The 27,560-nt window shown below is 44.1% G+C and overlaps 1 protein-coding gene and 1 long non-coding RNA gene across 4 annotated transcripts in view; both read right to left on the bottom strand.

Moving 5' to 3' along the window:
* CLIC4 (chloride intracellular channel 4) overlaps nt 1–19,444 on the bottom strand; it is a 65,404-nt gene extending 45,960 nt beyond the window's left edge. Inside the window, exon 1 of one of the 2 annotated variants that reach the window (XM_042950516.1) lies at nt 19,190–19,444. In XM_042950516.1, coding sequence (XP_042806450.1) covers nt 19,190–19,261 — 72 coding nt within the window. In that variant the 5' untranslated portion in view covers nt 19,262–19,444. Of the gene's footprint in view, nt 1–2,130; nt 2,254–19,189 lie in introns of those variants that run through there. The other variant, XM_042950517.1, reaches the window with a different exon arrangement.
* LOC122226782 lies at nt 2,261–3,100 on the bottom strand. 2 transcript variants are annotated; one of them, XR_006205766.1, is made up of 3 exons: nt 3,015–3,100; nt 2,787–2,887; nt 2,261–2,301 (listed from the first exon to the last, which is right to left on the bottom strand). It is a non-coding gene; the product is annotated as an uncharacterized LOC122226782 (long non-coding RNA). The 2 variants fall into 2 exon arrangements; XR_006205767.1 differs by having other exon boundaries at nt 2,265–2,304.
* Nucleotides 19,445–27,560: the final 8,116 nt, after the last annotated feature.

Below are 27,560 nucleotides of genomic sequence, written 5' to 3'. Positions count from 1 at the left end.
GATCTTGGGGCTATGAGTTCAAGCCTCACATTGGGTATAGAGTTTACTTTAAAATCTTTTAAAAAATAAAAAGAAGGGGTGTCTGGGTGGCTCAGTTGGCTAAGTGTCCAACTCTTGATTTTGGCTCAGGTCTTGATCTCACAGTTTGTGGGTCTTGATCTCACAGTGTGTGCTTGATCTCACATTGGGCTCTGCGCTGACAGCATGGACCCTGCTTGGGATTCTCTCTCTCTCTCCCTCTCTCTCTCAAAATAAATAAATAAACCTTTTAAAAAAAAAGGGGGGGGGAAGAAAAAGAAAAAAAACAGTTTGAGGCTTCTGGTATGGTCAAATAGTTCCCACAAATCAACCCTCTACCCCGATAACAATGATAACTTCCACACAAAAGCAACCACTTGTTGGGGCGCCTGGGTGGCTCAGTCGGTTAAGCGGCCGACCTCGGTTCAGGTCATGATCTCACGGTTCGTGGGTCTGAGCCCCACGTCAGGCTCTGTGCTGACCAGCTTGGAGCCTGGAGCTGCTTCGGATTCTGTGTCTCCTTCTCTCTCTGCCCCTCCCCCACTTGTGCTCTGTCTCTCTCTGTCTCTCAAAAAATAAGTAAATGTTAAAAAAAAAAATTTTTTTTTTAAATAAAAAAAAAAAGCAACCACTTGTGGGCACTGGAGAGTAAACAAAAGCAGCAGACATCGGAGGGGAGCTGACACTTGGAAGAAAGGAAATACGCTGCACAATTTTCCCCAATTTTTATCTTTTATTCTTGTGCCATGCAGGGCAGCTAAAACTCCAAAAGCCTCTGCTGGCTTGAAGAACAGCATTCAAAGCACCACTGGAAAATAAGGCAGAACACCATACAAAAGACAGCGGGAGAACCAGAGCCCTAAAATCTGCATAAAACTCTGCCTAAATCTCTAGCTAATGCCCAGCACACACAGGCACAGTACAGAATCCAAGCAGAGCAGCTAACAGAACTGAACTGAAATTTAAGCTGCCATCCATCATGGGGGAAAGAGTTTTGTACTTTGAGTTCAGTTCATTCCTGCTTTAAAAAAAAGAAGAAGAAGCAAAATCCATACTCTTCAAAGGAACATAACCAAATCCAAAGCTTCTACAACTTGTCATTCACAATATCCAGAATGCAATCCAAAATTATTCCCAGGAAGAAAACAGGAAAACACAACCCATTCTCAAGAGAAAAAACTAATCACATAATCACGGACACACCCTTTGTTGACCCAAGTGGTATAATTTGCAGGCAAGGATTTTCAAGCGGTTATTATCACTATGCTCAAGAACTTAACAAAATATATATGTTCATCATAAAGGAAGATAAAAAATTTCAGTAAAGACTGAAAAGAAAATGGAAATTCAAGAACTACCAAATATACTATCTGAAAAATTTTTAAACCACTACATGGGCTTAACAGCAGAACAGAGAAAAGAAAGAGAAAGGTTTATGAATGGGAAGACAGATCCAAGAAATTAATCAGAAGAATTTTTTTTAAGGTGAAAATATCAACAGTCTCAAAGACCCATGGGAAAATATCAAAAGGCCTACATTTTTAATTAGAGTCTCAGAAGGAGAGAAAGAAAAAGAATGAGGCATAAAAATTTTCAAGAAAAAATGGCCAAACTTTTCCCAAATAATGACAAATCTACAGATGCAAGAAATTTCATGAACATCAAGATTAATATAAAGAAAGTGACAGCGAGGTTAATCACAAAATGCTAAAAAGCAAAAAAATAAAAAAATAAAAAAAATAAAATAGTTGGGGGAAAAAAACACACTGCATACAAACAATGATTGGAATGACAGTGGAATTTTCATCAGAAATAACAGAGGCCAGAAAATATGGAACATTTTTTAAATGCTTAAATAAAAATAACAAAAATCACCCCAAAATCTTATATCCACCAAACATATATTTAAAGAATGGAAATAAAATCAAGGCATTTTCAGATAAAACTATGTAGACTTTGCACGTTTGACATTTCAATAAGTGAATGTCTGGAATATAGAAAACTAACTTGTGCTTTTTAATATTGTCATGATTATATTACTATAAAAAGAAACACGTGCCCTTTACAATTAGTCATTCGTACTCTGGTCACATACAAAAAAGGTATCTCCACCTTTTTCATTGTAAGACTCATTCTTTTAACATATTGTAAACAAAGACAAATTCACTGGGGCGCCTGGGTGGCTCAGTCAGTTGGGTGTCCGACTCTTTAATCTCAACTCAGGTCTTGATCTCAGGGTTGTGGCTTCAAGCCCCTCGCTGGGCTCCATGCTGGGCGTGAAGCCTACTTAAAACAAACAAACAAAAAACAACAAAGATACATTCACTAACTTCCAGAGTCTTCCTCTAGCAGCTGAAGACAAATATGTTGGGGTTGGGGGGAGCAGGGAAGGGAGGGGTGAAATTCTTATGCTAGTCAAAATCTAGCAGCCCACTTTCACTAAGGGCTTTAAAATACACACGCTGTAGTATCAACTACATTCAGAAAGAGTCCTGGGGCGCCTGGGTGGCTCAGTCAGTTGAGCGTCCGACTTCGGCTCAGGTCATGATCTCACAGCTTGTGAGTTCGAGCCCCGCGTCGGGCTCTGTGCTGACTGCTCAGAGCCTGGAGCCTGTTTCCGATTCTGTGTCTCCCTCTCTCTCTGCCCCTCCCCCGTTCATGCTCTGTCTCTTTCTGTCTCAAAAATAAACGTTAAAAAAAAAAAAAAAAAAAGAAAGAGTCCTGAGAGTAAAAGAAAACTTCCTCCCCCATCTGTGTATGGCAGCTACCTGATTTTAGTGGATGAGAGGTATTTCTCTTCATCAACAAGTTCCCAGACCTAGAAATTCCAGTAAGAGTTCGGAAGTAGGGTCAAAAATCCAACTTCTCCCTTTGTAAAAAATATGAATTCTCCATGAAGTTCTTTTTTTAAGAGATTACACTTTAGATAAACAAAATAAAAATAAAGAATTCAGAGAATAAATAAGGTATGTGAGCGACTTTAACAACAGACTTACATGATACGGTTATGCACAGGAAATTGGCTATAAAGATATACATCACAGTACTGCTTAATAGCTAAATTTTGGACCTGTAAATGACTAAGAACAGTGGAATAATAATGATAACAATGAAACAATGAAAAAGTGCATTCATAAAAGTGCTACAGAATTTTAACATAAAATATTAGCAGTCAATAAACATATGAAAGAATGAATCATTCTCTGGTATTTTATTTGGGATTATCTGTGTTTAAAGTTTTCACTAAAATATCTTACAAAATAAAATTTTTAAAATTATATATACCCAGGGTGCCTGGGTGGCTCAGTCAGTTGAGAATCTGACTCCGGCTCAGGTCATGATCCTGTGGTGTGTGAGTTTGAGTTCCACATCGGGCTCACCCTGCTGTCAGCATGGAACCCATTGCGGATCCTATGTCCCCCTCTCTCTCTCTGACCCTCCCCTGCTCAGGCTCTTTCTCTCAAAATAAATAAAACATTTTTTAAAAAATTACAAATAAAAAAATAAAATTATCATTCAACAATGTACCGTAGCTGCAAAAGTTAACATTTGGGATTCTTGTCTATCTTCCTGGCTAGCCTAAAATCAGTATCAAATATCTGAATAGTACAAGACAGCATGTTTATTACTGAAATTTTTACTTGCTATTTCAACACACAGGTGCATTAAATATGATAAAGGCAAATCCTAACTTACAAGAGTTCTGTATCTTATTTTAGACATACAAACAAAATCTTCCCTTTATCTTTTTTTTTTTTTAAATTTTTTTTCAACGTTTTTTATTTATTTTTGGGATAGAGAGAGACAGAGCATGAACGGGGGAGGGGCAGAGAGAGAGGGAGACACAGAATCGGAAACAGGCTCCAGGCTCCGAGCCATCAGCCCAGAGCCTGACGCGGGGCTCGAACTCACGGACCGCGAGATCGTGACCTGGCTGAAGTCGGACGCTTAACCGACTGCGCCACCCAGGCGCCCCCCCTTTATCTTTTAAGTAGCTGATTTTCAGGTAGTTCATTTGGAAAATAGAACATACTTCTAGTCAAAGAATTCACTTATGAAATATTCTTCATTTCTTGGACAAACTGCCCTCATTATCACTGAGAATTTTTTATTTAAAGAGAATTTTTATTAGCTCCATTTGTATTTGTTTTCTGATAAACTGCATCTAATTATGAGAATTCAATTATCTGGATCAGACTTTGAAATCTCAGGTCTCAACTTTCTGTCTGGACCTAAATACCCAAGACTAAGGCTACTCTGGCATATAAAATAAATCTGGACTAGACTGGACATCAGTTGTAAGAAACACACCCACTTTACAGATGAGAACAACAATTTGAACCTGGTCTTCCAGTTATGTAATTTGAAGACTCTAGGCCTTTAAACCCATCTGTTATTAAGTTTAGATCAATGGCTATCTAGTGAGCCCTAATCATAAAACCCAAATTACAGGTCTCAAGCTCAATAATTGAATACTATTTTTATCTCTGGCATTTTACTATGAGGTAACACAGAACCCAACACCAAAAACAGATTTAAAATTCTCTTGCATTCATCTATCCCCAGACTACACAACCAATCTGCCCAAAAACTCTTATAGATATTTACTGAATTAGTGAGTTTTCCCCTATATAAAGATTGTGTTGGGTGGAAAATATGAAAGATGAAGTAAACAGTCCCTGATCCTTGACCTCCTAGAATTCACATTCTGGCCCGCAACAAAGATATGATGAGAAATGACTGAGATGAGGGTCAGAAACATACAAACACCAAATGCTCCAGACAGACAGGAGGAAGGATTAGCTCAGCTGAGGAAGGCACAAGGTCAGAGAAGGAGCTAAACCTTGGAGGGCATTTGGTTTCAGGAGCTAAAACCCTTGAAATTATATGTTAAGCTACACTTTTTACAGAGTTTGGTGTACTCCAAAATATTTATAATGAAATACACCATAAAGGTGCATGCATCGTTCTTCTCTCCAGAAGCACAGCACATTCCTAAGGGCCTGAATGCGTCCGCATGCTTGCCAAGAGCTCTGAGGAGGAGCACAGAAGCTGAAAACAGTTATTGTCAGTAAGAATGTTTTGGGGGGCTTTTAAGAGTCTTTATTTGTGAACAACATGTGCTCTGGCCAGAAACAGATTTATTCCTTCATTCTGCTCTACAATATCTACCACCAACCAATCAGAAGAGCCTTAATACCACTTGACCACACAGGGGTCTGACTTCATGGTTAAAAACCGAATACCCAAGAAAATACTATGTAAGACAGACACTTCTTACAAAAAGACGAAAGAGTCTAGCCTCACAGTAAAAATACATGTGAAAAAGACTTAAGGTTAAAATCACCGAAGAGAGAAAAGAAGAGGAGAGGAGAGGAGAGGAGAGGAGAGGAGAGGAGAGGAGAGGAGAGGAGAGGAGAGGAGAGAAGAGAAGAGAAGAGAAGAGAAGAGAAGAGAAGAGAAGAGAAGAGAAGAGAATTGGGAATAGGAAAATGACAACAGGGTCAAGAAACTAAAGAAACGAACATATTTACAACCTCCCTCAAAAAAGACATAAGCAACTATTCTTTCTACAGAAAGCAGAATTTGTGTGTGTGTGTGTGTGTGTGTGTGTGTGTGTGTGTGTGTGTGTGTGTGTTTTAAAGAAAGATTCCTTATAAATGGTCTGGTTTTTCTTTAAGGGACAAAAGAAGACAGACCACAGGATTAATCAGTTTCATAGCCTTTTAAGTGAGCCAGAAAAAAGAAAAAACGAAACCAAATGAAACAAACAAAAAACCCCAAATCCAAAAGCACTGGCTGATCTCATTAGCTTTGCTTAAGAAACTTTATAGATGTGACTTCACTCCTGGATTACACTTCTATATTTAGTTTATACCTAATATGGATAAAGTCCCGAACTAACAGTCATTTCCTCTCTCCACAAAAAGAAACTTCCTTGCTTTTTTTTCTATTAACAATGCAAAGATTACTGTAGGCTCCTCTAAAGGGAGAGGAGGTTAAAAAAAAAAGAAGAACACAAAGAAAAATATTAACAACTTGGTATGTTACTTCTGTTAAACTCAGACTGCTTGGACACATCTAAATTGTAAAGCAATCCTAAAATCAAATATGTGATGTTCCAGTCAAGTTCCTTAACAAGTTTATGAATAAACCCTTTACAGAACTTTACAATACTAATTAACCAGGCCCCCAAAATGCACAGAGGTGAGGTAATGGAAATTTTAGTTTCCTTTCAAATTTAACCAAGAGAACTGAAAGAAACCAAACTCATTTAACGAACCATCTAGACTTGCTGGTTGTCAGTATGTTTTAGAAATACCCTTAAACATTCTCAGAATGTTTTCTTTTATTTTTTTATTTTTCAGGGTGACTGAATACAGCAAAGAGTGAAAACAAAACTACGTTAGGTAAACATTCAAGTTTCAAATAAAGAAAAAATATAAACACAAAAGCTCTTAGTGGTTAAGAGTCAGGCTCTGGATAACAAAGACCTCCGTACAAATACTTACTAGCCCTGCAGCCACACACAAGCAATGGCCTCTCTAAGCTTCGTGTGTAAAACAGTATTGATAGTACCTATTTCAGAGTTTATAGGAGGATTAAATTTGCTAACATGAAAAGGGCGTGGCACACCGTGCCTGGACCAGAGTAAATATACAACGCTCTCTAATATCTTATGCCTCTTATTCTGACTTTAACAGAAAAACAAAAACTTACTGCTCATTTTCATGTACCAGTGTACTCTTACACAGGAATAAATTAAGTGGTTTCAAGGAGCTTAAAACACTATCATAAAATGAAGGGTTTTAAAATCAGTTTACGATCCTTACATCACCTATTAATTACAGCCATGCTAAAGTTTTATCATCATCCCATTGTGGTCTAAAGTGGAATTAAAAAACAACAACAGTAACAATCTTAGGGTCTAGAAATCAACTAAGAATTAGGAGACTTCAACTCTCTACTCTTACCCCCTTAAAAATTACTAAGCATAAAACCTGTCAATCTACACTAGCTCAATTTCTTCTGCTACAAATTAAATAGAACCTAATCTCTCCTAAACATGTCTGTATCTCCCATAAAGAAAGCATTAGATAATGGGGCACCTGGGTGGCTCAGTCAGTTAAGCGTCTGACTTTGGCTCAGGTCATGATCTCGTGGTTCGTGGGATCGAGCCCCATGTCAGGCTCTGTGCTGACAGTGCAGAGCCTGCTTGAGATTCTTCACTCTCCCTCCGCTTCCCTCCCTCACGCTTGCTCTTTCTCTCTTCCTCTCTCTCTCAAAAATAAATAAACATTAAAAAAAAAAAAGAAAGAAAGCATTAGATAAATGTCAGTTAATGTATGACCAGTTCAACTTTGTAAGTGAAAATGTAGCAGCACAAGGCACTATTATACCAAATCCATAATTCACAGAACCACTAGACAGATTCAATAAGCCACAGATTATTCCTCCACTTCTTTTCTGCTCTCACAAAAAATGTAAGGAAGGGAGGGAGGGAGGAAGGGAGGGAGGGAGGGAGGAAGGAAGACACTCCTACTAATAATAAACTCTTAAAACTTTAGCTACTAGTCCAGAAACAGCTGCTGTGGCAGAGTCCAATCTGAATGTCCTTTAGTTATCTAGAAAGTGTCAACAGGATCATGGTTCACTTAATTCAGGAATAAATTTGAGACTGATCTTGAATTTTTTTTCTAATTATATCTGCTCTTCTGATAAAGAATGGAAAGTTCCCCACCTATTTATTTGTAGTAGCAGCCTGGCAGATGCTTCTTTTAGCAACATCCTGGAGATTGAAACCACATGTGTTGAACAAATAAACCAACCATGAGCCAGTAGAGTCTTAACTCAGCATGCCAAAGGCCCATGTAATAATAATAAGCAAATAATGCTTAGGATATGCCAGACCTTCAGTGTTTTCCTTGTATTAATTCTTGTAATCTTTACAAAAGCCCAAGAAGTAGATACCATTACCCTAGTAGAGACACCAAGGCAGCTGGCGAAAGGCAGAACCAACATTGACACAGTCCACATGAGTTCCAGAGACGATGCTCTTCACCACTCTGCGACGACAACATAAAGATCCAGTCTTCCAATCGACAACTCAATTGCCTACTTGCAATATTTATTCTAACCATCTTCAACTCTGAAATAGACTATTTAGTGCCACATAGAAAATACAAATGATACTTCAAGTCGATAATCATCCCCTGGCTCTGACTCTGGGCTCTCCAATCTCAAATATTACCAAGGATAGAAAGAACATTTACAAGCAACACCAAAGGCAGCACTATAATCTAGCACAGGGGTCCCTGCTCAGTCATCAAGACAGCGATGGCGACTCTTCAGCCCTCTGGCTGTCAAGCCACGTACTCAGGGCCAGGACGCAGTCACGGACTCTCCCCTCGCTCTTTTTTATTGTACGAGGGAAAAAAGTAAATCTGCTCACTTCAACCTAAAATAAGAGTCATTCTGAGGCACTAAATCAAAACAGCCATAATGCACTGAGCCCAGTGATTTGCATCACAGTCTATTTCTCTTGTTTGAAAATTTCTGTGAATTTCATAAGCATTTGCTTTTCCCCAATCACCTATTTTATATCTTCTTTTCCCACCAGCCTCCTCTGGAATCAACCCTGAGCACGGGGGTTGGGGGGGGGGGGGGGGGAGCTTCTGTATACTCCTTCAGCAAACATTTTATTGAGTCAACACAAGTAATGCAGTTAGCCCAGTGCCTGGCATATAGAAAGCACCCATACATGTTTATATTATTTCAATTAAATATGAAATAATCTTCTACATATTTATTCTACCTCATGCATTTGGGAAATGCAACCCAAAAATAAGTCAGTGGTAATAAGCACATCTATTCTAAATATACACAAAACAGACCTTCCTCACTGAAAAAGGCCTCCCAGTCAGTGAATCAGGAGACTCTCATGGGAACTATTTTCCCCTCCAATATGATGATGTAGTGTTCTTTCCAACATTATAGCCCTTTCAGCTCATAATTTTTAGAAATGCCTCCCCTTAAAATGTCTCCTCTTCTGACTACCAACCTGTTCCTTCCGCATAGCCAGGTCTCGCGTTAGAGCTGGCATTACACATGGGCTCTGCTGGCACTTTTCTATTCTCTCTTCTACCCACTCTGCTATGGCTTTCCCACCAGGACTCCACCAAGGCTGCTGCTGTGTTGCCAACGACTTCCAGGCAATAAATCAAACAGACATTCATCTTACTTGACACAAATGGTCACTCCCTCCTTCTTAAAAGCCTCTCCTGGCTTCTTTGGTACCCCACTCTTGCAGCTTTCCTCTCCCCACACTGCCTTATTGCAACTCCTCCCTGTTCTCCTTTTTTCAGCTTCTCTATTACACAACCCCGAAGTGTTGAGAGTTTCTTAGAACTTGGTCCTGGGCATTTTTCCCTACTGCTCCTCATTCACCCAGTGAATGGTCTCACACTTTAAATACTATATAAGCAGCTATATGTAACAAGTCCCAACTTTCTCTACCCTGCCTAGACCTTTTTTTTTTTTTTAAGTTTGAGAGAGAGGGCACACTTGAGTAGGGGAGGGGCAGAGAGAGGGAGAAAGAGAATCTCAAGCAGGCTCTGCACTGTCAGCACAGAACCCAACACAGGGCTCGAACCCATGAACTGTGAGATCATGACCTGAGCCAAAATCAACAGTAGGATGCCGAACCAACTGAACCACCCAGGCACTACCACCCCCAGACCTCTTTCTGGTTGTGGTTGTTTGCTTTAACATTTTATTTATTTTTAAGGGGGGGGGGGGGAGAGAGAGAGAGAGAGAGAGAGCGCGGAGGAGGGGCAGAGGGAGACACAGAGTCCAAAGCAGGCTCCAGGCTCTGAGCTGTCAGCACAGAGCCTGACACGGGGCTCGAACCCACGAACCAAGAGATCGTGATCTGAGCCAAAGTCACAAGCTCAACCAACTGAGCTGCCCAGGCGCCCCTAGACCTCTTACAGAACATGAGATCTGTATATCCAACTTTCTACTAGACATATCCACTTGACATCTCTGTCATCCCAGACTCCAGAAGGCAAAACATGAACACTGTCTGCTCCTCCTCCTCCAATAAAAAGCACCGCTCTCAACCAGTGAATCTGATTAGAAAGTCACATACAACTCCTTTGCTAGCTTCCTATTGACTCCACCTCCAAAATGTATCTCAAATCCACTCTCTTCTCCCCATCACCACCCCAATCCAAGCCATCATCATCTGTCTCGACCACAATGGCCTCCAAATAGGTTGCCTTGTTCCTACTCTCGCCTCTCCGCATTTCATTTTCCAGAGTGGGGAGACTACTCATATCAAAATGCACATCAAACCGCGGCACTCCGTTGCTTAAAATGTTTTGAGAACTACTCTTTTTACTAAGGATAAAAGTCACATGACCTACAAAGACCTCCATGATGTAGCCCATCTCCATCTCACTCTGCACCTCAATTCTGTTCCCTCTATTCCAGTCACACTCTCAATTTGTTGAGTATTTCCAGCCTTTACATGCATCAATTCTTCCAGCCTGGAATCCTATTCCCCTCTTTCTTCTCTTAATTACTATTCGTCCTACATGTCATTTCTCAGAGAAGGCCCCACTCAGCTTCCATCTAAATTAGATTTCCTGGCATTTCTTCTCAAGAAATGCCCTATTCTTGTCTTTAATGTAATTATATGCTGTCTGTGTTTGTGTATTTCTTTAACATAAGCTTCTCCCACTAGACAAAAGATTACAGGAGGTCTTAAAATTTATCGTGTCAAAAACGACACTCCTGATCTTTGCCCAGTCAGAACTAGCTCTCCGCAGCCTTCCCCGTCTCAATCAGTGGCAACTTCGTCATCCTGTAATTTCTTCAGAACAAAAATCTTCTAATCAGACTACTTCTCACCTTAGCCCAAGCCACCAATCTCCTGCCTGAATTACTAAATAGCTAATTGGACTCTCTGCTTCTGACCATGCCTCCTTCTAGGCTATTCTCCACAAGGCTAGCCAAAGGTCCTGTTAAATCAAAAACAGCAGCCCCTACTATTCTATACTCCGTACCCTACTCGAGTTTTCTTTCCAGCACTTATCACTAGTGGACATAATTTATGGTCTGCCTCCCCAACTGAATATGAAAGCCATGAAATTCCTTGATGTAGCCAAGGCCCCACAACAACCACCTCACTATCTGTTACGTTGACTGAATGAAAAAGTGACTGAAAAAGTAACAATTTATTCCTCTGGGCAGGCAGAAATTGGAGGTGGGGAAGGGGCTGGAGAAGTCAAAGATATTTCAAATGAAGTAAGTACCAGCAAAAGTCTTGCGTGGAGACACAGAAGTACAGGGCATATTCAGGATGAGTCTAGCTAGAATTTGAGGTAAATTTACAGCTGCTGTGGGAGATAAGACTGGAAACCCAGTTGGGTCATGATCTGAAAGGCTCTGCCTGCCAGATCAAGGAGCTGTATCTAATTCAATAAACAACCAAAAGCAAGTAGGCTCCATTTAACGTTTGAGGCAAGAAGTATCAGTTTCATTTTAGATAGATAAAAATTACAGAATATTAACACATAACTAAGTTACTGAGGGAAAAGATTCAAGTTTCTTTAAACGGCTAATAATATACCATACGTAGTAGGTTCCAGAGTACTAAGTACCTTTCATCTGTCAGCACACAACATAAATATGTCACTCGTGTCCAAGTCAGTTAGTTACCAAATAAATCATTTCTTAAGGTCTTAATTCAACTGCATTTTAAAAAGCACAAGCCAAAAAGTCGCTATACTGTATATGAAAATGCCATCATCAACCAGGGCTCATTTACTCACCGTCTAACTCTCCATCAGGGGATACTGTGAGCTCCTTAAAGACCAGAAACCTGCTCTCACGCCTTTATGTCTCCAGCACTGACTACAGAGAATGTATTCAATTAACGTTTGCTTTTATTAATATCTCTATATTGTGCTGGACCATTTCCAGGCAAAGATTCTATCTTACATCCTCTAGCTGTACAATGGGTACCTACTACAAGATTAAAGAGGAAAATTAATACTAAAATATAATTTGGATTTTCAGAACAGATTTCTCCTAAAGAGCACAAAGGGGCAGGCTACCTTCAAGCCATTTAATCAGTATCTTTTCTATGAGCAATTCTAGGTATTGGCAAATTTCACAACAAAAAGGGCTTGCTTACTTGCAGCAGAAATCAGAGTAAATGCTCTTTTAGGGTCATTAGGAAGATAAATCCAGATACAATCTGAGTTTCTTTGGGAAAAAAAAACTAAATAAAGTATATTTCCTTTAAATCAACTCACAACTCACTACATGTTACATACCATTTTTCATTCATCCAAGTATTCTGCTGTCATGAAGAACATTAAAATGCTCTCATCAATTATTCTTGCAAGTTTATGGAAAAGACTATGATATATAACAAAATAGAAACAGCAGCCATTTCCAGAAGGAAGGTTTTATTTGGTAATTTTTTTAGTAATTTTATTTATTTAGTAATTTTATTTTATGCGTGCTTTCCTGTGTTTTCTAGGTTGTCTACAGTAAACACATATGGTTTGAATAACTGGGGAAAAAACACATTTTTTTTTTTTTTAATTTGAGAGAGTGCTGCAAGCAGGAGAGGGACAGAGGGAGAGAGAGTCTTAAGCATAAGATCGACATGGGGCTCGATCTCATGATCCAGGGATGATGACCTGAACCAAAATCAAGAGTTGGGCGCTCAAATGGACTAAGCCACCTCGATGCCCCCCAAAAAAACACATATTTTTCAAAGAGCGCATTACGTATAAAACGAATATACTAGGAAGCAGAAAGGAAATGGCATTACTTTCCAAATTTCGGGTCAATATTTAAACTGAAGCAGACAAAAGTTTGATACTACTTATGCTAAGTGATTAAAAAAACAGGATTTGCAACCAAGGGTACTGTCGAAAACTACAAAGTGTAAATAAAGCTTGTGTTACTGATGGCTAGCCACAGTTTTTACACGACTTAGTGAAGGATCAACAGCCCTCAACACTTTCAAGCCAAAATTCTGGATCCCCGTGTTAACTAAAACATGCTGTGCATTAGAACCGCACACTCTTCCTCAGCTTGTGTCTTTGAACACTTTTCAATTCTGTCTTGGGCATCTGTATGTCTGAGGCTAAAATTTCATTCCTAAAGTCTGAACACCTTCCTTTTCTCTGCTAGTCCACTGTCACGGACACCCCACCACGCTGCTGGCTTCCTTAGGAGCGCGACAGCCTCCTTCAGTTCGTGTTCAGTTTTTAAAGAACTTTCCCTCTTGTCACCTACCACCAGGTCTCCACCCCCAAAATAAAGGAACCGGTTCTTAGCAGAGGAAAACAGGTGGCAGAACTCACATACCCTTAAAAGTTCTTAATGACTTCAGCTTTCACCTAATTACTTGCTGTTCTATTCTCCAACGTTTGCTCAGATTCTCTTTCTTCTCTCACACATACAAATAAATAGCTATGTGGCATGGTGCAAATTATTGCAGATGATTGACATGTTTATAACTCTATCATGAGAGCTAAATCCTTTTCGTAAGGATGAGTTATTGCACATGTAAAGCTGGAATGATTTGATCACAAAAAGAGAAGCGGGGGGGAGAAATTTGTTATACCCCTTACTTAGGGCCACAATGTATTTCAACTTCAAGAAAAGCAAAAACAAACAAACAAAAAATCTAGGAGACAAAATATATGCACGATGAACTCAGTTCGGTATCTGGCCGTGGTTCTAATATTGTTACTTCTTCAAAACATTAACCATTAAAGTTTAAAATACTCCTAGTCCACCTTTGGCACAACTTTCAAATACTGTCTTGCTTATCTATGTTAAGTTGTTATTTTCATAAATTTAAAGGAATACAGTTTCCTGGTTTTAAATAAAGGTGGGGGGGGTGGGTAGGGACCACAAACCAAACAAGACTAATTGATATTCCTTATACTCTGGTTTCTCTTCAGATCGCATAAATCTTTCGCCTTTTACTAATTGATATTCCTTATACCAATACTCAGTACTGAGCACTGAGGGATAAAAGCCAAGTCTCAATAGACAAGAGGATTAAAAGTTCCAAGAGAATTCACAAACCGATGCCCTGAATTAAATTTAGATTCCTGTTAATTCATACTTGGATGGTTTGTAATCATGACCTTGGTGTTATTTTCCTTGAGAAACTCCCTTTCCATTCTCTACCAGAGCCTCTAAAATGAGCAAACTCATCTTAACTTACCCCTAACTTGATCAAAATCTTAATTAAGGCTTTAATCACACTTCCCATCCTGCCTCGCACATTTCCCTTTTATGGACTCACTAATTCCCTATCCAGGAGACACCTGACATGAGGATCCACAACACTAATGAAACAGGAAGTGGGAAAGTCTTGCTCACCATCCTTTTACTGGCTTCCAGGCATCTCTGTAAGCATCCTTTCAAACCAACCAACTTTCAGTGACACCCAGGTCCTCCCCACTGCCTCCTTCCCATCATGATTCATACTACGTACAGCTTCTCACGTGTCCAGTCCCCTGCCTCAGCAGTCTCCTGTCTCTTCCCCATTTGGGGCCCCATTCTCTCAGAATTTTACAGTTAACCAGAATCGTGACCTTGGCCTTTGCCGAGAGTAGCACTGTTCAGTCTTCAGGAACAGGTCACACAACATGTAAAAAGAATACAGTTCTCATTCATTTCTATCTCCTGAATTTTCCCCTCTGGAAACCTCAAAGGAATGGCAAACCAGTTAGATCCAAGGTGACACCGTCTTGATGTTGAATTTGTTTTTGTTCAATTATCAGAACAAAGTTCTCCGCATCACTTCTTACAGAAAACACATTTGATGTGCGTTTAAAAAGGAGGTTGAAGACCGCCTTTGATACAAAATATAAAGAGCTCACTCTATATTGGCAAAACAGTTGACAGTCTGCCCGTCTGTATACTCAACTACACCCTCCCAAATGCCACTGAGAAGTTGGTGAATAGACAGCAATCCAAAAAATAGGGAAGTGTTGGAAAAATAAACAAGGCTGGAGAAATTTTATGAGCAAAAACCTAAATTAGGTTTCAATAGTCTATCCTTGGGGTGCCTGGGTGGCACGGCTCAGTCGATTAAGTGTCTCTTAATTTTGGCTCAGGTCATGATCTCATGGCTCATGAGATCAACCGCGCTGACAGTGCGGAGCCTGCTTGGGATTCTCTCTCTCCCTCTGTGTCTGCCTCTCTCCCACTCGTACTCTCTCAAAATAAATAAGTAAACATTATTAGGAAGGCAGCTCAGACTACCCTAATTAATACACAGAGATTAGCAGTTAATCCCCTCAGCAACCCTATAAAATTGTTGTTATTATTACCCTAATATTAGAGGTCAGGAAACTGAGGCACTGAGAACTTAAGAAACTTGCCTGATACATTACGAGAAGCCAGATTCAAGCCAAGCAGTCTGGCTCCAGGGTCCACACACACTGGAGACCCTGCCAAATAGCTCAAAAGAAACAGTTATTCCTGTGTGTTATGCCACCCTGCACCAGATTAATTTTTTACAACCACCACCCCAATCCCAGCAGTTTAGCGACCATTGCCAACAGTGACTGTCCCAGTTCAAAATCGTACACCAAGTTGAAATTCCAGCCCACAAAACTAAACTCTACAAAGGGACTCCTTCTACGCTGAGATCAGAACTACCATCACAGCAAACCAAAGCCACCAGTGGGGACTGGGGAGGCAGGAGGGCCAATAGGAGTTGGGCTTATACAAGCCAAAGAAAAAAAACAAAAACCCAGTCTCTTTTCAATTTCTCTCATTGCGTGATTCAATAATTAAGATTTTTACTTAATACAGAAATCTTGGTTCCCAAATTCTGAACATGGCCAAGAAGAAATACTGGTGGAAAACACGGAAGACACAAGAAAAGACTAGAAGTACTACCAACTGGAGGGGGGAGAAAAGTAGGTGAATAAAACCACATAGGGTTTTGGAGGCAAAGGACCAAGGTTTGAGACTCAGACTATGAGGATCTAAGTAAGTAGTTCCCAATTCCAAAGCACGTCAACACATATATAAACAGCAAAGTGCTAAGAAAAAAAGGAAACAATCTCATTTCAAACATTCAAACCGTCTTATGTTCCAGGCACTTAGAAAAATAAATATACAGACCTTATCTTAAAAAGAAACTTAAGCTCTATCTAGTACGGGAGATCTGCATATAAATACACACATACAAAATGACACCCAACTAGCATTTATTTTCTGCATATCAGATACTGTTCTAAGCTTATTACATGCTCCATATATCAACTAATTTATTCCTATGAGCTTGGTCTATTAATATCCTAACTGCACAGATGAGGCACAGAGAGTTTTAAGTAATGTGTCCTGAGACACACAATTAGTAAGTGAACAAATTGGATTAGAAATTTTCATTATATTCAAATTATAAGGGACCTTATGCCTTTGCTAAAGGGTCTGAACTTCTTCCTGTTGATTAGTGGTTCCCAACTGGTGTCGGTACATGAAAATATACATGCACCAGGCCCCTCTTGGTGGGGGAAGAAGGCCCTCCCACAGTTGGGAGGGTGTCCTATCCTCTGCGTGTTGGGGTCAACAAACCCAAATGGGAGAACTGCTTTTATACAGGTGATGAGGAGCCTCTAGGCTCAGGGGCAGACAACTCCAAAAACAGAAAGAAAATGTAGCTGTGAGTCCAGTCACACTAGCTGGGAAGGTCCTGGCCTATTTCTCTTAAATTTAAATCTACCTAAACGGGTAAGCTCAATATCCTTTTCACTCATGTGCCTGAAGTGTAGATAACAGTTTTTGGCTACACCCTCGGATACCTCTTGGCAGAATAATTAACGCTGTTTCACATACCGTGCTGAACAACCCTGGCCTCTGCCCCCTCACTGCTTTCAAAATAACTATACTTACAAGGGTATCTTCCCCCATTTGCATTTCCCATATATAGGTTTCAAGAAGAAATCAAGAGAACCGTTTACCAAAAAAGAAGAAAAAGAAGACTCTTAACCACCATTTACCTGGCCCTTTTTTTCCCCTTTGAAACAACTATCCTGGTTGATATCAGTACACCGCTTTACCCACGCGGAATCACAGGGCAGCAGAAAACAGCTCACCTCTTGCTTCACAAATGAAGGAAGTAAACAACTTCCAGTTGGGAAAACAACTGCCCAGTGAGTGCAGAACCATGACTTGCACCCTGGGTCTCTGCCACCAAGTCCTGGGAGACAGGCTGACAATGAGTGGTGGACTCTCTAACCCTTTTTTATTTTAATAGTTATGCATAGAAGAAATATAATCACCACACCTCACCCACCGTTTCAGATGTTACTGCGAGTTTTATTTAGTGAACAAGAATACACGTCCAACACAGACATGGACAACCGGGAAGCAGTAAGGAAGTAACTCCAGTTCCAGAAACAAAGTGACATGCCCCTCTCCTAACTGAAGGGTTAAATTAATAGCAGGCAGAGCACGAAGCCTTGATCTCTTCCACTCTAACTCATACACTTCATTTCTTTTTCTTGTCTTGTTGTATTGGCTAGGACCTACAGTACAAAGCTAGAAAGAAACCATCACTGATAGTATCCTTATCTGATTCTAAATTTAATGCTACTTCTAAAGTTTCAAGGTTAAGTATCATGGGGTTTTTTAGAACTTAACAGATACACTGTTTTTGGAGTCGATGGGAATTCCTTCCTATTCCTAGCTCAGGAAAACTTTTTGAACACTGATCTGCGACCCACCCTTCTCCCTTCTCCCCACTCCATGCTGTCTTCCACCCTCTTACTTTGCCTTATGTCAGGTTCCTTCCTACATCCTCGGTGCTTCAAAGTTCTAGATCTGCCCCCCAAACGAACAGCATCTTTGAAGATATTCTGGGGGTTCTATACCGGTCCGCTGTTTCAGTTCCCCAAACCAAAATGCTTCTAACCCTGTCACTGAAAGAAAATCCTAAAACGCACACTGTTCTGATCATTTCCTATCTCTCCACCCTTCGAAGTGTCCCCTTCTTTAAAATAAAAACTCGAGGGGAAAAAAAAAAAAAGGAACAAGATTCTTCCAGATTCCTATTAACTTTCCAATTCACAGCCTGGCTCTGAAGAAGTCTGCTTAAGTAAGTGACTAAGAGAATCTCAAGGATTTTGAAGTTTTGAGGGAGGCAGCTGGAGCCAGATGTTCCTAACTTCTACTCTCTCTGCTTTGCTAAAATGAAAAATAGTCAAAGAAAATACGAAAGAGACAGGGGTAGTATTTGTAAGCAAGTAAGGTGGTGGTAGGATATAAACACTGAAAAGACCAGAGGGGAACACCAACCCTTTAAAGCCCAAGCAAGTTATAAACTCTCTCCCTCATCAGTTTGTCTTTCAAAACAAAAGAGCACAATCTTTCCCGAGGCAGCAGCACCGAGCGGAGCAGCCAAAATGTTGCATCATACAAACCAGTCCGAGTTTGAGCAACAAGAAACCCAGATGGTGGTAAAACACCTAAGACAGGAAAACCCAAGTTGGGAATCTCGGTCTTTCCCGGAAGCCCAGGAATGTCTGCTTTTTTTTTTTTTTTTTTTTAAGACCGCATCGAAAATTAAAGTTACAGTTTCAAGCCAGCGGGAAGCGAAATGCTCTGAGAAAGCGTTCCAAGAAGTTGGGTCCATCATCTCCCGACTGAGAGGCTGCGGCCCCGGCCCGGGTCGGGGGGACCTGGAAGCGAGGGTGGGGTGGGGTCGGGCCGGCGCCAGGGCGGGAGCGGGGCTGGGGGCCGACGGGGCCCACCCCCGCCCGGGGCCCGGAGCGCAGCCGCTCTTCCCACCCGGACGCGGGACGACGGTCCGGCGTCGGCCGGAGCCCGCGCAGCTGGAGGCGGTGACCGCCGCCCCGCGTGCGGGCTGCCGAGGGTCCCGGTCCCGCCCCGGCTCCCCCGACCGGCCTGGGCGGCGGGAAGGCGCGGGTGGGCCCGAGACAATGGGCTGGGGGCGCGGGAGCAGCCTCTGTGGGCCCGGGAGGCGGGCGCCGCGCGGGGGCGCAGCGGGGGCTCCGCGGCCGGGGAGCGCCCGGTGCGCAGGGACGCCGCCCCCCGCGGTCGGGCGGACGGGCGCCGGGGGCTCGGCGCCGCGGGACGGCGGGCGAGCGCTCACCTTGACGAAGAGCTCGATGACGGGCTCTTTGTCCTCCTCCTTCAGCCCGTTCAGCGGCATCGACAACGCCATGGCCGGCTCGACTGCGCTCAGCGGACGGCGGCGGCGGCTGCTCCTGCTCCCGGGTTACTCCGACTGAGGGCTCCCGCCGCGCTGCGCTGCGCCTCCCTGGACAGTCCCGGCGTCGAGCTCGCCTCAGCCGCTGATGCCCAGCACCGCCCCACGCCCCGCGAGCGACTCGGAGGCGGCCCCAGCCCGAGCCGCTTCAAGCCGCGGGGCGGGGCCGGGGGCGGGGCCAAGGCCCGGCGCCTCCGGACTCGGGAGGAAAAGAGCGGCTGGAGCCGGGGGGCGTGGCCTGGGGCTGGGGCGGTAAAGCAGCTCAGGCTCGGCGGGTAGGTGGGCGGGACTCCGAGCCCCGCCTCCCGAGGGGGCGGGGGGGGGGGAAATTCCCCCGGGGGTCGGAGCCTGACACCGCCTCTCGCCGCAGCGCGGGCGCGTCCTCGCAGCTGCCGCTGGCGCTCTGCCAGGTGACCTCATGCCTTCGGCTGGCCTGGGGACGCGAGGAGGCGCCTCCCGCTCTGTCCCGCGCTGCAGCCCACTGGACTCGCAGCCCTTTCCCCCTTTCCCGCAGCGGCCACCTCCCCAAGTCCTTCTGTTAGGCGGAGCTGCCTTCCGGAGGGACAACTTTTCGGAAAGTTTTCATCCCCTTAGAAACACCTTTTTTTTTTTTTCCTCCTCCGACTTCTTCCTTTTTCCTTTGACTCTCCTGTCACTTCTATCTCGGGAGCCAGCATATTGACAAATATTTATGAGGCCCTCGTGTGTTCCAGGCCCCGGGTGGTGAACAGTACGGACGGGATCCCTCTCCTAGAATCCACAGTCTGGAACTGCAACCCCAGTGCCTGAAGGCTAGTAAGGATTCCCAAGCCATTGTCTGTGTTCCTCCTGCCTGGACTGATTTCTCACCCCCGTTCGCCTGGAGTGCATCAGAATCACCTGGATGCTACACTTGGCCCTGCTTTACCCATCCAATTCTCCTTCTCCGGGGAAGGGAGAAATTCACATTTTAACAAGCATCAGGACAATTTTGATGTAGGTGGCCCTCAAACTGGAAACACTGTCCTGGGTTTTAAGCCCCTGGAGACAGAAACTGTGATAACGTCTTTTTTTTTTTTTTTTTTTTTTTTTTTTTTTGGAGAGCGAGACAGCACGAGCAGGGGAGGGGTAGAGAGAGAGGGAGACACAGAATCCGAAACAGACTCCAGGCTCCGAGCTGTCAGCACAGAGCCCAACACAGGGCTCGAAATCACAAACCGTGAGATCACGACCTGAGCTGAAGTCAGACGCTTAACCAGCTGAGCCACCCAGGCGCCCCAGTGATACTTTGAGCCAGGCAGAAGGTATGCACCCAGTCCAGGTTTCATTCTGTTGAACACTTGGGGAAAATGTCACCCCCTCTGGAAAGAGTTACTTGTTCCCTCTTCTGGCTTTAGGTAATGCTTGACTCACAACTACTTCTCCTCACTTACCAGGTTAAGTTGAATGATGAAGGCCGGACGTGGGAGGTTTGTCTCTCTACACCCTTAGCGTATCAACACACATTGGTGTTGGAACAAATTGAATGCATGCATGAAAATATAGTGAAACTGCAGCTTCTTCCTCCCCCAGCCCGTAGCAAGTTGCTCAAGTGTTCTTGTAGGGACTCTGTTAAAGAGACAGTGTACCCCAGAGGTTAGGAGCACTGCTCTAGAGTCAGAGCCTCAGTTTCATTATGGCGCGGTGGGGCCCTGTTACCAGTCTTTGCCTTTCCACGTGTGCTGCTCAGTCAGCGGTGGCTGTTATCAGAGCCTTGGGCCTTATACTGTCCCTGTTCCCCCCTGCGGGCAAGGATGGAGTCATATTCAACTCCAACTCCCTCCGTGACCAGCTCGTTTGTTGGAAAGGACTAAATGCTAGGAGGCTGCCCCCGAGATAGGGACTTGAACCTAAAACAAACTGGAGTGCCTGTGTGGACTCTGAACTGAACCCAGTGTTAGTTTTTCACAAAATTATGAACTGAACCAAAGTTGCCTTCCCGCCGCCCCCCTCCACCCTGCCGGAACAGCAACCAAAATGGACCTCCAGTTCAAAGCAGTTCCAAGTCTAAAAGGATCAAATGGCACTTCAAAGAAGGCCCCAAACTGTCCCTGGGGCCAAGGAACAGTTCAAGACATCCTATTTTCTAAGGCGTGCCTGAGGGTTTGTCGAATTCAGTTTGAATCAGCGAACATTCCCTGCGGTGTCTGTTGGAAGTCACGTGCTGGCATCCTAGCACCAGGATACAAGGAGATGGGGAAGGCCGGGAAGCAGGGGAGAAGACCAGGGCTCTTTAGACTTCCTTGACTACACTCAGCTCTTACCTGAAAGGAAACCATTCTCCTCCTTGGGACGCTGAGGCAGCGACAGTCTCTAAGACCCAGACCCTGAGCCTGTGCTTAGAAACCCAGTCATAGTCACTCCTACCCCGGCCCCCCACCCCGCCCCATTTCCACCCCATAGGCTCACAGAGATGGGTAGAGAGGGGGTGAGTGGGGATGTTTCTGCAGGGAGGCTCCCTGAGCACATTGTATTCAAGTCTCGTTTGCCAACTGTGAAATGTATGCATATTTTGCATTCTGTACTCACGTTTGTTTTGGTAGCACACACACAAACCTTAAAGACGGGTGGAGATGTGCTCTCTTTCCCACCTCCCCCCACACCCTTCTGACCTCATCTTAACTGCTCTCCCCTTTGCTCTCTACCCCAGCCACACCCACCTCCTTGCTATCCCTTGAACAAGCCAAACGCACTCTTGCCTCAGGTCCTTTGCACTTGTTATTCTACCTCTGTGGGACATTCTTCCCCCAGGATTCCCGCGACTCCCACTCCCTTGCCTCCTTCAGGCCTTTGATCACCTGTCACCGGCTCAGAGATCTCCCCAAGTACCATCCTGTTTGCCAATGCAAGCCGTTCCATTCTGTCTCACCCTACCCCCTGCCATTTCTCTCCGTAACACTTACCACCCTCGGTCATATATTTTACTCACTTATTCGCATATTGTCTGGCTCCCCCAACTAGACCGTAAACTCCATGAGAGCAGGGATTTTTGTTCCATGTTGTTTCTGGCTATATTTCCGGCTCGTAGAACTGCTCATGGTCCGCAATAAAAACTTATGGAATGAGGGAGTGTGCCCTGTTGATCTACAGTTTCCTGTACCCCTGGCTTGCCCTTTGCAGGGTCCTGCGTGTGCCCAGCCTGAAAAGCCAGGTGGTCTGTGTTTGTTACGATTGCCACTTGACGAGGAGTCAGGTTTTCCAAAGGACCAGATGGCGCCTCCAGAAAACTTCCCTGAATGACTTCCTCTTCCCTCCTCCCACTCTTGATTATGTGGCGTTATTGACTGACGGGCTCAACCCCCTTTCTATAACTTTCTAGACAGTAGACAGGGGTGCTATGCACGCGGACTCTGGGGCCAGACCGTCCGCTTTCCAGTCTTGCCCTGTCGTCGACTAGCTCAGCATAACTTATTTAATCTCTCTGCGCTTCAGTTTCTCATCTGTAAAATGGACCTGAAAATCAACTTGGGTAAGTTACTCAAGTACGTTCCCTCGTCACTACAGCAGACAATATAAGAGAACCTAACTCATAGAGTCACTGTGAGGATTAGGTGAGACAACATTGGTGCAAAGTATTTAGTTAAGAAGCATTTAATAAATGTTAGCGATTGGGGTACGTGGGTGGCTCAGTCGGCTCAGCCACATCCGACTCTGGGTTTCGGCTCAGTTCATGATCTCTGGTTCGTGAGATCGAGCCCCAGGTCCCTTGGGATTCTCTCTCTCCTCGGTCTCTCTCTCTCTCAAAAATAAATAAGCAAAATGAGGATAATTACAATACCTACCTCATAAGGTTGTTACGGAGATTATACAGGTTAATAAATGTAAAGCCCTTGACACAGTGCCTGGCGAATAGTAAGTGCTCAGTAAACACTAGTGGTTATGGATGCTCTGCTCTGCTTCCCTCAGCGCCTGGCATATGATGTAGGATAATAATCATCAGACTAAGTGAAAGAATCAATCACATAAATGTTCCTACGTTCATATTGCTCTTTCTCTCACTGCACGTATAATAGGTGTTCAGTTATTCTTCGGTGATGTCAATCAACCCAGCGATGGAAAATCCCAAGGCAGCTTTGAATTTCAGCTATGTCCCCATAATGTGAATTAGGTCCTATAAAATCTTGCTAATTGCCACTTAGCCATAATTCTGGCTAAAGTTTAACCTGAATGCTGTGTCCATAGGAGCAGCAACCTGTCCAGCCTCTCTATAGATCTGGGTTCACCTGGAGGCATCAAAGTCACTCCACAAACACAGGAGCTGGACACAGCCTTTCCAGGCCTTTCCAGGCTCTAGGGATAGAGTTCCAGTGTGTGGGTCCAAGGACGGACATGTTCATCCTGGCCACAAGCCCCAGTAGATGGACCTTCATTAGGAAAAGGACCATCCAGGTGCCATTTGAAACCAGGGTACCGTGGAGAAACCTGAAGTTCAGAGAAGTTAAGTAGTTTGCCTAGGGTCACACAGTCAATGAGTGGCAGAGCCAATAATCAGACCCAGATCTCTATCCATGTTGCCTATACCCTGGCCAACCATCTGCTCATAATGTTGGTCTTCAGGTTCTTAAGGGTGTTTAAAAAAGATAGTACATAGGGGGCACCTGGCTGGCTTGGTCGGTGGAGCATGTGACTCTTTATCTTGGGGTTGTGAGTTTGAGCCCCGTGTTGGATGTAGAGATCACTTTAAAAAAGTAAATCAAATCCAAGGGAAGAAAAGACGGTACATAAAGTTTTTAGTATGGTGTAGACATTCAAAAACTATCATCTTCTGCTTCTTCTGCACAAACCCCTCCTCAACTCAATTTCTCCTTTGCCTCATGGTCCTGAGGTCAAAAGATGTTGCATAACAGGTCTTGGCTCAAATTCCAACTCTGCCACTTACCAGTTTAGGCAAACAGTTCCACCTTATTGAGCCTCAGTTTCTTCTTCTGCCAAGGGTCAGAGGCTTATGTTGAATCAGGGAAGGAAGGGAAAGTTTACACAGATGTGAGAGACCATTATTCATATTGAAAAGAATTCACTAACATGCTCACAGGATCTACTGGGTTGGCTGCCTTCAACATTACTTCTAGAGAAAAACAGCCTAGAAGAGCACAAGTGGGGGGAGGGGCAGAGAGAGAGGGAGACACAGTATCCGAAGCAGGCTCCAGGCTCTGAGCTGTCAGCACAGAGCCTGATGCGGGGCCGAACCCACAAACCCACAAACCGTGAGATCATGACCTGAGCCGAAGTCGGAAGCTCAACCGACAGAGCCACCTAGGAGCCCCAAAAATTTCTTTTAGAAAGAAATAAATAGTTGAAAGAGCATTCTGAGTGCAATTAAGCCTAAACTTGCGGACCGTTGCCTTTCCATTTCTGCAGTAGGGACCTCGAGCAGGGCGTGCCCTTTCACAGTCTAGGTTTCCAGCCCGGCCGCAGTTCAGTGGGAGAACTCACGTCTCCTTGCTTCTCATCTCTTTTCCACTGTCTGCATCCAGCTCCCTCCCTGCAAGGACTGATCTTGAGGGTGGTGATCCAGCCTCTGATCCTGGCCCCAGCACTCTCTCTCTCTCTCTCTCTCTCTCTCTCTCTCTCTCTCTCTCCACACACACACACAGTATTAAAACCATTTGGGTGCAATGCACATCTGCTTCCCTGGGAACAGAAACCCTACCCTCAGCCCCTTCCTGCCCTGCTGGCCTGGAGACTGTCTCGTCTTGGGAAAGTTACAGGTTTCATTTTGTCACTTGGAAGCCGCAGCAGCCAGGAAGGGAACCCGAGTTGACTTGGAGCCAGGGCCTTAATTGGATTGGATCCCTGTGGAGGCCATTAGCCTCTTGCTGCAGCTTGGCAGGGAGGAAATATTTCCTCCCTCACCCCAGTCCCCACTTGCACACGCCCCAGCCAAGATCTTCAATGGCCTACCACCCAAATAAGGTCCTGTATTAAGTTTCCAATTATTACGATCCTCCTGTCCATTCGAGCAGCTTTTTACTGTTTCCAGGCACTAGCAACCGCCGTGTTAGGAGGAGTCTCCTTTGATCTCTTCATTCAGTTATGCCATATATTTTTATTGAGGGCCTACTATGTGTCAGGCACCTGCCCCAGGCCCAGGTCAGACAGCATCTTGGCTTTCCCGAAGATTACATTTTATTTGCGAAGACAGAGAATAAGCCAAGACCCAGGACAATTTGCCTATGTCAGGAGGTAATAAGAGCTACCATGAAGAACAAAGCAGAGTAAGGGGATGGGGAGGGGTGCTGGGGGCAGGGAGGAACAGCCTCTCTGATAAAATGGCGTTTGAGTAAAGACCTGAAGGAGGTAGGACAATATCTGGGCAAACAGTGCTCTAGGCAGACAGAACAGCAAGTACAAAGGCACTGAGGCAGGAGTCTCCTCAGAGTGTTGGAGAAATGGTAAAGAGGCAGCTAAGAAATCACATGTCTGGACAGTTTGGTGACTTGTTTGCTGACCAATTCAGTGGCTTTTACCCACTCCTCTGCCTAGTGAACACTAAAGACTAGGCGAGGGTTTAGAAAAATTTCTTTAGCTGGGTAACAGAAATCATCCAGGATGATAAATAACCCCCCCCACACACACACGATACATACATATATATACATATATATATATGTATATATACACACATTCCACCCAAATGGATGGTTTGTGTGTGTGTGTGTGTGTGTGTGTGTGTGTGTGTAAAAGTACTCCTCATTAGAAGAGAGAAGTAGCATTTTTTAGCTGAGTACTATGCTTGTAACACTGCACATTGGTCTTTCAATAGGAGGAAACCGTGACTCAGAGAAGACATGTGACTTGCTTAAGCCCACACAGCCAGGGGTTTGAATGCGAGTCAGGTTATATGCCTGTCTCCCCTGTAGCCCGTGAGCATTGTGAGGGCCCATCCATGTCTGTCCTCTTTACCCTGGCACAAAGCACAGGGCCTGGCCCGGAGTCGATGCTGACAAAAGTGCTGATTATGTGGTTGATGATCTCTATCTTCAAAGCCTGTTCTGATTCTAATATACCACTTGGCTTCCCCATTAAAATGTGATCCATCTAATCATTGAACTATTCTGCAGCTGTTAAAACGATCGTTTGCTCAGGGCAGCTGGGTGGCTCAGTCAGTTAAGCACCGGACGCTTGGTTTCAGCTCAAGGTCACGATCTCGTGGTTCATGAGTTCGAGCCCCACGTCAGGCTCCGTGCTGGCAACGTGGAGCCTGCTTGGGATCCTCTCTCTCCCTCTCCCTCTGTCCCTCTCCTGCTCACACACTCTCTCTCTCTCAAAATAAATAAACTTTAAAAAATGATTGTTTGTTTAAATAAGACATAGTTCATCCATAGAATGGAATAATACACAGTCATTAAAATGATGTTGAGGGCTGCTGAGAATAGATCCACGGACAGGGTCTGGCCACCAGGGTGATGGCATTCTATCTATACCTCTGGCCTCCACTCAGTGCCACTGGCTACTCTCTTAGCCCATACCCCACTCCTACTTCACCCTGGCTCCAATTTCCTAGTCAACCCTAACACAGCAGCCCGGAGGCTCAGAAATGATGATAGTGATCATCACCATCGTCATCATCACTATTATTATTAGATAGGACACTATTTGGGGAGGGGTTTACTGGACACTCAATATGCACCTGATTGAGTGGGTTACAAATACAATCTCATTTAATACCTACAACCTCATTTCAGACCTGCCATACCTACGACACGAGTGGAGTATTCTTTTTTATTTAAGATGTTACTTTTAAGTCATCTCTACACCCACGGTGGGGCTCGAACTCACCACCCCGAGACCAAGAGTCACGTGCCCTGCCAACTGAGCCAGCCCGGTGCCCCTGAGTTTGAGTATTATTAGTGCTCCCCATTTTGCTGAGGACAAACTGAGGCTTTGAGAGATTAAATCACTTGCCCAAACCACTCAATCAATTTGAACCCAAGGTTCTTCTGACTCTAGATGGTGCTTTGCTGCACCGTCCATCCTTCTCCCACCACCCACAGCCATCCTACGGGCAGTACTCTGTGTTCAGCAGTCTTCCCCTAAACGCCTGCTCTGCCCTTTGCCCTTTGCCTCAAGAATATGGCTGTGATCTTCAACATAGACAAACAGCTCTGACCACAGAGGGTCTCCACCCAGAGCTTTGTGGCCCTGAGTCAGATGAGCAGCTCATTTCCTACTGTCTGAAGGTGCAGAGGATGCCAAGTGGTTGCCCCGGGAGAATCCCAGGCCTGGGTAGCCTACT

The sequence above is a fragment of the Panthera leo genome, chromosome C1 (genome assembly GCF_018350215.1).
Source record: "Panthera leo isolate Ple1 chromosome C1, P.leo_Ple1_pat1.1, whole genome shotgun sequence".
Classification (NCBI taxonomy): domain Eukaryota; kingdom Metazoa; phylum Chordata; class Mammalia; order Carnivora; family Felidae; genus Panthera; species Panthera leo.
Note: the sequence above shows the minus strand (reverse complement) of the source record. Positions and strands in the feature narration are given on the sequence as shown.